Source organism: Spinacia oleracea, chromosome 4 (assembly GCF_020520425.1).
Source record: "Spinacia oleracea cultivar Varoflay chromosome 4, BTI_SOV_V1, whole genome shotgun sequence".
Classification (NCBI taxonomy): Eukaryota; Viridiplantae; Streptophyta; class Magnoliopsida; order Caryophyllales; family Amaranthaceae; genus Spinacia; species Spinacia oleracea.
The window spans coordinates 166,407,481-166,419,099 of NC_079490.1; the positions used below are offsets into that span (position 1 = coordinate 166,407,481).

Here is an 11,619-nt window from a genome sequence, read left to right on the forward strand (position 1 = left end):
CCTCTTCAACTATGTTATTTTCAGAAGTTTCTTTGACTTGGGTTTGTTCTTCTGTTTGGGAACTTTTCCTTATCTCTTCGTCTTCTGTTTCTCTAGTGAGTCCTAGTTCGAAGTTTCCATCAGAAGTTGTACCTGCAACATAATTTTGGGAGTCAGTTTCATCAAATATAATATGTATACTTTCTTCCATGCACATGGTCCTTTTGTTGAATACTCTATACGCTTTGCTGTTTGAGGCATATCCTAGGAATATTGCTTCATCACTTCGTGCATCAAATTTTCCCAGTTGATTCTTTCCATTGTTGTGAACGAAACACTTGCAACCAAAGATTCTAAGATGGGTTATAGAGGGTTTTCTTCCTTTGTACAGTTCATATGGAGTTTTGTTTTTGATAGCTCTAATTAGCACTCGATTGAGTACATAGCATGCCGTATTTAGAGCTTCGGCCCAGAAACTTTTTGGAAGTCCACTAGCAATCAACATAGTCCTTGTCATGTCTTCAAGAGTTCGGTTCTTTCTTTCTACAACACCGTTTTGTTGAGGTGTTCTGGGAGCAGAGAAGTTGTGATCTATTCCTGAATCTTTACATAGATCATCAAATCTTTTATTTTGAAATTCTGTACCATGATCTGATCTGATGTGGACCAGCTTATGATTGCTTTGTCGTTGAACCTTTGTGGCGAAAGACAGAAATTCTTCAAACGTCTCTTCCTTGTTGGATAAGAAGATCACCCATGTGTATCTTGAGAAGTCGTCTACAATTACGAGTACGTACTTCTTTCCGCTTCTGCTTTGTGTCCTCATTGGTCCACACAGATCCATGTGGATCAGCTCCAGTGGTCTTGTTGTGCTGATTACCCCTTTTGATTTAAAGGAAGTTCTTACTTGCTTTCCTTTGATACAAGCATCACACACTGATTGTTTTGCAAACTTTGTATTTGGGAGACCTGTGACTAAATTTTTCAATTTTAATTTGTTCATTAGAGAAAAACTAGCATGACCAAATCTTTTGTGCCATAACAAAGGATCATCTTCAATAACACTGAGACAGGTTAGATTGGAGTGAGGGACCGAGTTGAGGTTAACCACATATGTGTTCCCTTTCCTCTGTCCCTCTAGGATCACTGTCTCTGTGTTACTATTGATGATTAGACATTTATTTGAGAAGAATTTTGCATAATTGCCTTTGTCACAGAATTGAGAAATACTTAATAAGCTATGACCTAGTCCCTCAACCAAAAACACATTATCGATGGAATGAGACTTTGACTTACCAACCTTACCAATGCCAATGATGTTACCTTTCTTATTGTCGCCAAAAGTCACAGTTCCACCTTCGTAGGTCGTGAGTGAGAGAAATCTATTTCTGTCTCCAGTCATGTGCTTGGAACAACCACTGTCTAGGTACCATGTGTTGTTCCCCCTCACTTCGACCTGCATGAAGTTTTTAGTTAGAGTTTTTAGGAACCCAGCATAGCTTGGGTTCCTTACTTGGAATCAAATCACTTTTCTTTACCCATTTAGTTTTGGTGAATTCGATGTTCTTTTCCAAGTACCTTTGGTTTTTAGGACAAGAAACTCTATAGTGACCGATTTGACCACAGAAGGTGCATACTATGTCACTGTATAAATCTACTCTAGTTTTTCTAGGATAATGCTTTTTGTGGTTAAAACCTAAACCTTTTGTGCGTTTGGTTCTAGCTTCTTCTATCCACTTTGGTGTTCCCTCTATTTTGTGTCTGGTCCTTTTAGTCAATTCACTTTCTAGATGGGTCTTTTCTTGGTGAATTTTCACTAGTTCTAACTGAGCTTTTTCTAGTTCTTCTTTATAGAGTTTCTTGGTTTTGGCTATTTTTAGGTCAATCATATCTTGTTTTAGCCAGGAGTTTTCATTGCGTAAGGCTTCACACATTTCTTTTATATGAAGGTTTTGATCAAAGAGTTTAAAGAAACGATTGTCAATATCTAAGTTTGAGTTTCTGGTCCATTCCAACTCCTCTGTGAGTTTATTTGCAATGTCTTGGTGTTTTCTGTCTGAGTCTAGTTTTTCTTTTAGGCGATCCTCATAGTCACTAGTGAGACAAGAAAGTAAGTCAAACAGTTCTACTTTAGACATGGATTCAAGCCTACTTTTAATATGAACAAGACTTGCCTGGAATTTATCAGATTCTGAGTCGGATTCTTCATCTTCATGTTCAGCTACAAGACACAGGTGAGCAATTTCTTCGTTGGGTTGTTCTTGTTCCTCATCAGAAGAAGTATCTCCCCATGCAGCAATCATGGCTTTCCTTACCTCAGTTTTGGAAAAGGAGTTTCTGTTGTCTTTGAATCTATCTTTTGTTGTTTCCTTTCCCTTTCCTCGTTCTTGATCCCATAGAGGACATTCCCTAATGCGATGTTCCAAGTTTCCACACTTATGGCATCCGGTGTCAGTTTTAGGGAATTTTCTATTTGGTTTGCTTCTGTGTTCCACATCTTTGTAGTTCCTAAACATTCTTCTGAACCTCCTAGCAAACAGAGCTGTCTCTTCATCTTCTTCAGAGTCTTCATCATTTTCGGTTTTTAGAGCAAGAGCTCTATTTTTGGTGTTCTCTGAAGGTCGCGCGTTTAATTGAAGTTCATGAGTTAGGAGAGATCCAGCCAGTTGTTCCAGGTTAAACTTTGTGAAGTCTTTAGTTTCCTGGAGGGCTGTGACTTTAGCCATCCAGGGATCTTGTGGTAGACTTCTTAGAACCTTCCTGACTTGTTCCTCAGGAGTTATGATTTTGCCAAGAGAGTTTAGTTCATTGATAATGTTTGTGAAGCGAGTAATCATGTCTTGAATCGTTTCAGATGTCTTCATGGTGAACAGCTCGTATTGGTGCATTAAGAGATCAATCTTCGATCTTTTAACTTCGTTTGTTCCTTCATGAGTAACCTGGAGCAGATCCCAAATCTGCTTTGCGTTCTTGCAGCCCATAACTCTGTTGTGTTCATTTGGACCTAGTCCACAATGAAGGATTTTGACGGCCATGGCATTGAGTTCAAGCTTTTCATAGTCGGCTTTGTCAAATTCATCAACAGGTTTGGGAACAGTTTCTCCAAGGGAGTTCAGCTTAGTGACTTGGAAGTCTCCAACTTCAATCACTCTCCATACTTGATAGTTTTCAGCCTTAATGAAAATCTCCATCCTGTTTCTCCAGTAGGAATAGTATTTGCCGCTAAACATTGGAGGTCGTTGTGTTGAGTATCCCTCTTCTAGTTTCTCCGTAGTGTTCATAGCTTCAGAATCGTTTTTCCCGTCAGCGTTACCTGCAGTTTAAAGGGTTCTGGCTCTGATACCAATTGTTAGTTTTACAGAGTTCCTCAAGAGGGGGGGTGAATTGATATTTTACGTATTTATAAAATTTAAACTACAAGGAACAGAAATAGTAAAATATGCAAGCAAGATTTAGCGTGGAAAACTCTCTAGGCCCAATAGAGAGGAAAAAACCACGGCCCCTTTGGGGACTTAAACACTTTCACTAATTAGGCAAAACAACTTAGTTTCTTTACAAACCTAATCTACTCGGGCCACAATCTGCCAATCGCCTCTGATTGCAGATGACTAGGAACAACCCTCTTTGTTCCTTCCCTTATGGAAACAGTCCCTCAACTGTTCCAACTCTCTGATCTCTCGTGAGATCTTCTCTCTTGCTCAAGTAAGCCTGACTCAGGCTTAACATACAACAACTCAACACTTTAATCAAACGTATAAGAATTAATTAACTACTTAACATACGATATAAGACCAAGTAACAAATACTGCTCTATATGGGAACAGGAACAGACTTCTTCAAAGATTAAGACTTTAAGGGTGATACCTGAAAGCTTCCGGTTGATGTAAATAAGTCTGATAAAAAGTTTCGCAAAGAACAAAGGTTGCATTTATACGAATCCAAGTGTTTAACCTAGATTCAAATCCAACCCAGTTTAGGACTCTTTTTAATAGATAGATTTTCGCAAATCTGACTTCAAACGCGTTTAGGAAAATCAATCTTTTCGTATTTTGAGAGTTATATGTTAACTCAAATTCAAGAGTATAATTTCAAACGGTTTTGTAAAATCAGTTTAAAACATTTGATGTTTATCTTTTTGTAAAAGTAAAACTGATTTATTTCGTTTCATGATATAACTAGGACTCTTCAAAATACTTTGTTCCCATACTAAGCATGTACTAAATTACATTGGTCTTATACCTTTTGACCCTTATAGAATTTGCTTGACTTGATCCTTGATTTAATCTTGCCACGTACTTTGAACTTAATTACTTCAAAGCTCCCTTGCTTGCTTCGGTTATTGCATTTGTCCTTCTTTTAAATATTAACCTGTTCCTGACATTCTCCAAAACAAACTATTAGTAGAAGGTTAGCTTGTCATCATCAAAACCAGGAATCAACAAACTCTGATCCCTTTATTAATCAACAGCCCTATATATATATATATATAGTACATACACATCGTAGAGTTATACTACTTAACGCAATTCTATATCAACTAGGACTATAATACGCAATTCTATATCAACTAGGATTCTATCAATAGGAGTATTAGTATACTATTCTAATTCTATCGTAACATTAATATACATGGCATTATCACTTCTAATACTATGATTCAATCGAGTTAGCCATTTGTCATGCTACGTATTAGTATATGATTTGTTGCAAGGTGAGGCTTTCTCAATACAAAAAGTGTATGTAAAAAATGGAGTTAATTAGCTACTAATATGATTCGCTGCAAGGTGGGGATTGTTTCTAGAAGCACGATGGAATAAGTTGTCTTAACCACATTAGCACGGCAAAAGGACAATATAAATTACAAATGGAGGTGGGGGGATTCGAACTTGTGACCTATCGTACACAAGTGCTCAGTCTTAATTACTAGACCAAGACATTATTGGTATATTGGTTTGCAAGTTGGGCCGTCCTTTTTAAAATTACAGGAAAACACGTACTATTGGGCTAGGCTGTAATCTAGGCCTAATTAGCCTCAAGGCATATGGGCCGGCATAAAGCCATAATTAGGGTAAAACTAAAGCCCAAATAGTTCCTCGGAAACTCGTACATCCAAGAAGTTCAGGTTAACTCCTAAAATCGTCCTACTAAACTTCACTAAATGTCATCTACTATCTTCAGACGCGCGTTATTCCCACGCGCCACCACAACAACCTTTTCGTTCTCCTCTATTTCTTCCTCCGCCCACGCCAGTCCTTCGCCTCCCTCCACCTCCTCCGTAGCCACCGCTGTATCAATTCTAACCCATCACCGCTCCAAATCCCGGTGGTCCGCCCTCCTCTCCCTGTTCCCTCACGGGTTCACTCCACCACAAACATCCCAAATCCTCCTCGGAATCCGCAACAATCCCCACCTTTCCCTCCGCTTCTTCCTCTTCACCACACGCCACTCCCTCTCCTCCCTCCATTCCTACGCCACCATCATCCACATTTTAGCTCGTGGTCGCCACAAAACTCGCGCCAAAACCCTGATTAAGTCGGCAATTAGGGAATTTGATTTATTGGGTGCTGATGACTCTCAAGTATTTTCTGGTAAGAAGTGTAAAGTTTTTAGGGCATTGGCTGAAACTTACAGGGTATGTGATTCTGCCCCCTTTGTATTTGATTTGTTGATTCTATCCCTTCTGGAAATGAATAAATTAGACCCTTGTATTGATATTGTTAGGATGCTGCATAGTCGTGCTATATACATCAATGCTAGTACTTGTATTGACTTGATCGTCTCCGCCTCGAAAATTCGAGGTTGTTTCTTTGGATATGATGTGTATAGAGAGGTATTTGGGTATGATGATAGTGGTTTTGTTGATCATGATAAGAAGGTTAATTGTAAATTAGTGCCAAATGTTCACATTTTTAATGAACTAATGCTTTCGTTTCATCGAAATGGATTGCTTGATATGGTGGAAGAGGTTTGGATTGAGATGGTTAAATCGAATTGTGAACCAAACTCTTATAGCTATAGCATTTTGATGGCGGCATATTGCGAGGATAATGATATGGAGAAGGCTGAGAAAGTGTGGGAAGAGTTGAGAGGGAAGGGGTTGAATCCTGATATTGTTGGTTACAATACATTGATAGGTGGGTATTGTAGAATTGGGGAGGTTAGAAAGGGTGAGGAGCTTTACAAAGAGATGGGATTACGCGGCTTGAATGGTTCTTTTGTTACTTATGAACATCTTATAGGTGGTTATTGTTTGTGTGGTGATTATGATTCTGCAATGTTGTTGTATAATGATATGCGTAGGAAGGGGTTTAACCCTAATAGTTTGATAGTTGATTCTTTGGTTAGAATACTTTGTGGTAAGAGGTCAGTATCGGAAGGTTTAGAATTCTTCAGGGTTGCTATGAAAAATGCTGATTTTGTTGTGAGTGAATCAAGCTATCAGTTGCTGATAGAGGGTTTGTGTGATGAGGGAATGATGAAGGAAGCATTGACACTTCAGGCACAAATGGCAGGGAAAGGGTTCAAACCCAATTCACAAATATATGATGCTTTCATTGATGGTTATATGAAGATAGGAAATACAGATGAAGCAGAAAATCTGAGGAAAGAGATGATGGATAAGTAAGCTAAGCTTAGCTTAGTGATATCGCCGTTGAAGCCTGAAGTAGCATAACTGAGGCAAGAGCAAAGACTTGAGCATAGTCTGATTAATGCTGTTATTGAAGTTTAGGCTGGATGAATGGATGATGATTTCAATTCATAAACTTGCCACTTACAAATGACAGCTAATTAGGTGGTGGTATAGAAATATTCGGTATAAATCGATCAAGGTCCGATAGTCTACAGCAGACCAGCAGGAACACAGGAGCGAACTCTTGGGCTCCGTTTGGTAGGGTGTAAAACGTTTTCATGGAAAACGATTTTCACATTTTTCAATCATTTTACGTTGTTTGGTTTGACAAAGATGAAAAACAATTTTTCATAACTCCCTCAAAGGTGAAAAACCTTTTCCATTTGAAACCACTCTTCCACCTTTTCTCCTCACCTCCGTCTCCCTTCTTCCCCTCAATATTCACCACCTTCTCCCATTTTCTTTTAAGCAACCAAACAAAGGGAAACTAGTTTGGAAAATTATTTTGCATTGAAAACGTTTTACACCGAACCAAACGGAACCTTAAAGGCAAACTGATATTTGCTTTACACCTGAATACTATCTAACCGGAATGTAAGACTTGTACAATAGGTTGACATGCAGTTTTACACAGAAATGATGTAGTCTTATAGACTTATAGTGGTGAAATGTTCATTCTTTCTCTTTCAAAGTATTTGGCTATTTCTAGCCAGGATTTGTTATTGTATAGTTTATCAGCATTTGCAGCATTCTTTGTTTCAGCAAAATAGACTGGAGGCTTGTCATTTTTCTGCAGAATGATCGAACGGTGACTAGCAACTAAAAGATCCGATTAGCCTAACTGCTTGTTAGAAGCAATCAAATACAAAATGTTTTATGTTTTTTCTAAGTGTAGACTACTTCATAAAATGTTGGTTACAGGAAGTCGATCCCTTGTACTCCAAAAAGATCGACATACTCCCGTGTAGAAGCGTAGTTTTTAATGTGACAATTTGTGGTCACAACACAAGAAAGAGTTCTTCACCAGAGTTATATTCAAGTTCAAGTTCAAATTTAAATTCAGTTTAGGAATGGAACTTGATTTCATTGGCATCGGAGCGAAAAATTGCAGGTTTGTGCATTTTAGTATAACACAAAATAAGGAATGGATGCGAATAAAATGAGCCATTTTCCATATAGACAGTTGGAAAACTGCCTGATATCCAAAGTTAACAACTACTGATGAGAAAGGTAAACAAGCAGTTGTAGACTTGTAGTGGTAATACCTATATCCAGGAGTTTGATATATCCAGGATACTTGCTTTGGACAGAGAAACGGCAATTGCATGACAGCTTTACCAGAAAAAAAAAAAATAGGCTTCTTAGTTTAGATTTTATCGTTTTAGAACCTATCAACTTTAACCTCGATAAACTGGATTCTGGAAACACCAAAAGGCAAAGGATTGGAGAAAAGGAGTTAAAACACACTGCATCAAAATTTTACTGTACTATAATTATTTTAACAAACAACCAGTGATATGATTCATGACCAAATCCTGTCCAACTACATGTTGGCGGTTACAAAATATTCAGGGTTTTGTCGACAACTTGGGGAAGCTAATTCCCTTCATTTTTCATCTCTCCTGTGTCACTGCAACGAAAACAAAGAAACGAGTATTAGGCTTCTGGTAATGCTTTATAACATAAAATCTAATTAACATTTACAATAACGGGAGGTTTTAAGACAGATAATCAGGGGTTCTCTATCAAAGACATTCAGTATATACCCTGACCATGAATTTTTTTTGTCAAGATTTTTAAGAATAGAAGACCTAAAGCAATTACTTGGGTGTTTAGTCACAAAAGTCTTTTAATCAAAGAATTGTGTTTGTGTACATGAAAGATATTTCAAGCTCCTCTCCGGTTTGACAAAAAGATTATATGAAGCAGCCTTCTATTTGTGTATATTGACAAAGGCCTGAATCAACCAGCTGCCTTAAGTAGCCTAGTTCCCCCCTGACTAGTGTGTATTTGTTTCTATTCCAGTATACAACGAGTGCCACAAAACAACCAGGATATATCAAAAGATCCTAAACCCAATGAAACTACTGGCTACATGGGTAAAAAAGAAGAGTCAATTACACTAAAGGCACGCCTGGATCAAGAGAAATGGGAGTGGAAAATTTGAGGGAGTAAGCATTCTGGTTATTTTAACAGCCTGATTGAAAGTAGTACGTCACAGTGGTATTCTTTTCCCCTAAAAATGGGGGTATTTGTTACCTACCCAGTACCCACCCCCAAAGTAATGAATTACCCCCAAATTCTTTCTCTCCTTCCTCTTTCCATCTAGTCACACTGGAATGTTTGCTGGGAAATGGTGGAAGGATGTGGAGGATTTTCAGTTACTCCAGTAATGAAACCAAACCTGTGAGAAAGGAAAAGATCCCCCGTGAACCCTAAGTTTCACACATTACCTGATAATAAGGAAAGAAAAAAGAACCAGAAATTTAGCCAGTTTTAGAGCTTTCTGATTCCTCTAATGCCTAGGAACCTATAGTTTATCCAGAAAAATAAGCACATTATCCCACATATCACTTCAGTAAACACCAAGTATGAGATTTGCTTGAAACTAAAACAAATGTCCAAAAACATCAGTTCATGCCAAATGCTTAACTGCTCTGGTGTAGAAGCTAAGCAACCAAAATGCCAAAAAGAATATTTATCTCAGAGATTTTATGTAACAGACAACTTTTGCAATCTGGTGGGGCATCAGGCATGGACAGTAGATAACAACTCTTTCACAAAAACAGCCATAAATCATGCAAAAGAGTTAACCTTTGACATGAATCCATGTGTAACGAAAGGAATATATCAGTTCAAAAATGACATTGAGCATAAAGACCTCCTGAAGCAAGGTCTGGAATTTCTTTTAACATGAAGCTAGGATAACATCAAACTTTAATATGCAAGTATGATATAGAACACGAGAAAATGACACACTCATGCATAGAGTGAACACATGAAATTGCAAATGTTACACAGGGAAGGATGATGAATAGATCGACCCCTGCCAGAAGTCCCTCAACTTTAAATTAACCTCCAGATGGTTCACAAGTATATTTACTTCATATCTTGTCCGGCAAATTTTACATGACGGCAGCTAGCTACAGTGTACGTGAATCCTTCAACCATCAAAGAACTGCATGAGAACAAGCAAGCTGTTGTCTACACTCTACGAGAATCACCCAGGAAAGCAATTATTTCAAGCCTAGTCTAGTTCAAGTTTCAAACCCTACTTCTAACTATGGGTCAACACCAACCCCATTAACAGTTTAACACCAATTTCTGAATATCATACATCCACGGTTCTAAACTTACGATTTCAGTTTACAATCATTGGAAGAAGGCAAGCTAATGCATACATGAATCCTTGAACCATCACACGTGCATAAGAACAAGCAAGCTATTGTCTACAAGACTACAAGAATCATCCAGGAAAGAAAAGTCTCCCCTGTAAGTTGTTACTCTTTCAAGCATAATCTATTTCAAGTTCCAAACCCTTGTTAGAAGTCTCATGGAGTCATGGGTCAACACCACCCCCATTAATACCAATTTCTGAATATCATATGGCACCCACGGCTCTAAATTTACAATTTCAGGGTACAATCATAGAATGAAAGGAACCCCCCGGCCACATGACACACCCACATCATCCTTTATTACCTTTCACAACGCAAATATGAGTAAACTCTACATCACCCCCCCTCCCCGGTAACACCAATATTTGTGGCATATGGAAACCACATTGCTTAACTTTGATTACAGGTTTCGGCCACAGGTAAAAGACACTCCGAACAACAAATGAATTTGAAATTCGTTGATAAATTTATACTAACATGAACTAGGAAGGTCCCAACATAAGTAGCAACTCTTTCAAGCATACTATGTTTCAAATTTTCAAACCCTAGTTCGGACTATGATTCAGCATACACCCAATAAACACCAATATCTGTATATCACATGGCATCCAGCATCGCTAAAGTTTGATTACAGGGTTCTACCACAAGTAAAAGTCACCTGCAACAACACACCTCTCAAAGCCCCATCTCATATATCATGGAAAATTCATTGTTCTCATATTGTGAAGCTCAACGATTGAAGTCATATCACCCCGAATTCAAAAAAAAACTTACCTTTACCTCTTATACCTCCCAAATCATAAATGGGGAAAAATTCGTTGTTCTCAAATTGGGAAAATCATCGAGTAAAATTGTACCACGTGAATTTACGGAAATGATCTCCGTTTATTGCTTATGAAACAAAATCAATTACTATAACCCTACTTATTCAACAAAATAAAAAATAATTAAAACTTCAATGTTCAAATTATAATACCTCTCAATTACATATTACATGAAACAACATCAACAGAAACCAAATCAATGCCAAAAAAATCCCAAATTACAAAACTACCGACATCAAAAATTAAACATCCAATCAACGCAAAATCAGTAAAATTGACAACTAAAAAACATCAATAACATTAAAAATTAAATGAATAGTACCTGAATTGATGAGTTAAAGCTCCAAAGTGAGCTCCTCTTTCTGGAAATATTGAAGAACATAAGGAGTGATACGAACAGCGACGACCCAAGCTCCGAACATCAAACCGTGGGAACGAAGCTGCTTCAGAGCTTCTTCCTTGTTTGGCTTCTTCTGAAACATTCCAGGGAACATCTTTGCTCTTCTCTCTCTCTAACTTTGCAAGATCAGATGATTTCGGATTTCCCCTAAAACCTTTGATAAACCCTAGAAAATTATGAGCCTTTGATTGACTATAAAGGTTGGTCACGCTATTCCGCTATTCGGATTTGTTTCTTGGGCAGGAGATTATTCGGTTTGGGCCATTTGGGTTGGGCCTTACAACCAAGCGTACTTATCGGTCCACAAACTTGTCACTTACTTATTGGGGGGTATGTTGATTTAGGCTTTGTTCGGTATCGCGGTCAATTTCCTGTTTTTAATTTTTG

At 38.0% G+C, this 11,619-nt stretch overlaps 3 protein-coding genes across 3 annotated transcripts; 1 reads left to right on the forward strand and 2 right to left on the reverse strand.

Moving 5' to 3' along the window:
• Window positions 1–1,425: 1,425 nt before the first annotated feature.
• Window positions 1,426–3,260, reverse strand: LOC130472136 (uncharacterized). Its single transcript, XM_056842586.1, has 3 exons — window positions 2,964–3,260; window positions 1,558–2,918; window positions 1,426–1,435 (listed from the first exon to the last, which is right to left on the reverse strand). Exons 1-3 carry the CDS (start codon window positions 3,258–3,260, stop codon window positions 1,426–1,428), a joined length of 1,668 nt encoding a protein of 555 aa, XP_056698564.1.
• Window positions 3,261–5,137: 1,877 nt separating this feature from the next.
• LOC110790389 (pentatricopeptide repeat-containing protein At2g15980) lies at window positions 5,138–6,604 on the forward strand. The gene has a single exon (XM_021995173.2). The coding sequence runs from the start codon at window positions 5,138–5,140 to the stop codon at window positions 6,602–6,604; it is 1,467 nt and encodes a 488-aa protein (XP_021850865.2).
• Window positions 6,605–8,052: 1,448 nt separating this feature from the next.
• LOC110790377 (mitochondrial import receptor subunit TOM6 homolog) lies at window positions 8,053–11,411 on the reverse strand. Its single transcript, XM_021995162.2, has 2 exons — window positions 11,155–11,411; window positions 8,053–8,240 (listed from the first exon to the last, which is right to left on the reverse strand). The coding sequence occupies exon 1, from the start codon at window positions 11,324–11,326 to the stop codon at window positions 11,168–11,170; it is 159 nt and encodes a 52-aa protein (XP_021850854.1). The 5' UTR covers window positions 11,327–11,411; the 3' UTR covers window positions 8,053–8,240; window positions 11,155–11,167.
• Window positions 11,412–11,619: the final 208 nt, after the last annotated feature.

Excerpts from the sequence above, each read along its gene's own strand:
- LOC130472136 (XM_056842586.1), bottom strand. The coding sequence starts at position 3,260 with ATGAACACTACGGAGAAACTAGAAGAGGGATACTCAACACAACGACCT. Across the intron at positions 2,919-2,963 it reads GTCCAAATGAACACAACAGA|GTTACTCATGAAGGAACAAA; the intron begins GTTATGGGCTGC and ends GATCTGCTCCAG.
- LOC110790377 (XM_021995162.2), bottom strand. The coding sequence starts at position 11,326 with ATGTTCCCTGGAATGTTTCAGAAGAAGCCAAACAAGGAAGAAGCTCTG.
- LOC110790389 (XM_021995173.2), top strand. The coding sequence starts at position 5,138 with ATGTCATCTACTATCTTCAGACGCGCGTTATTCCCACGCGCCACCACA.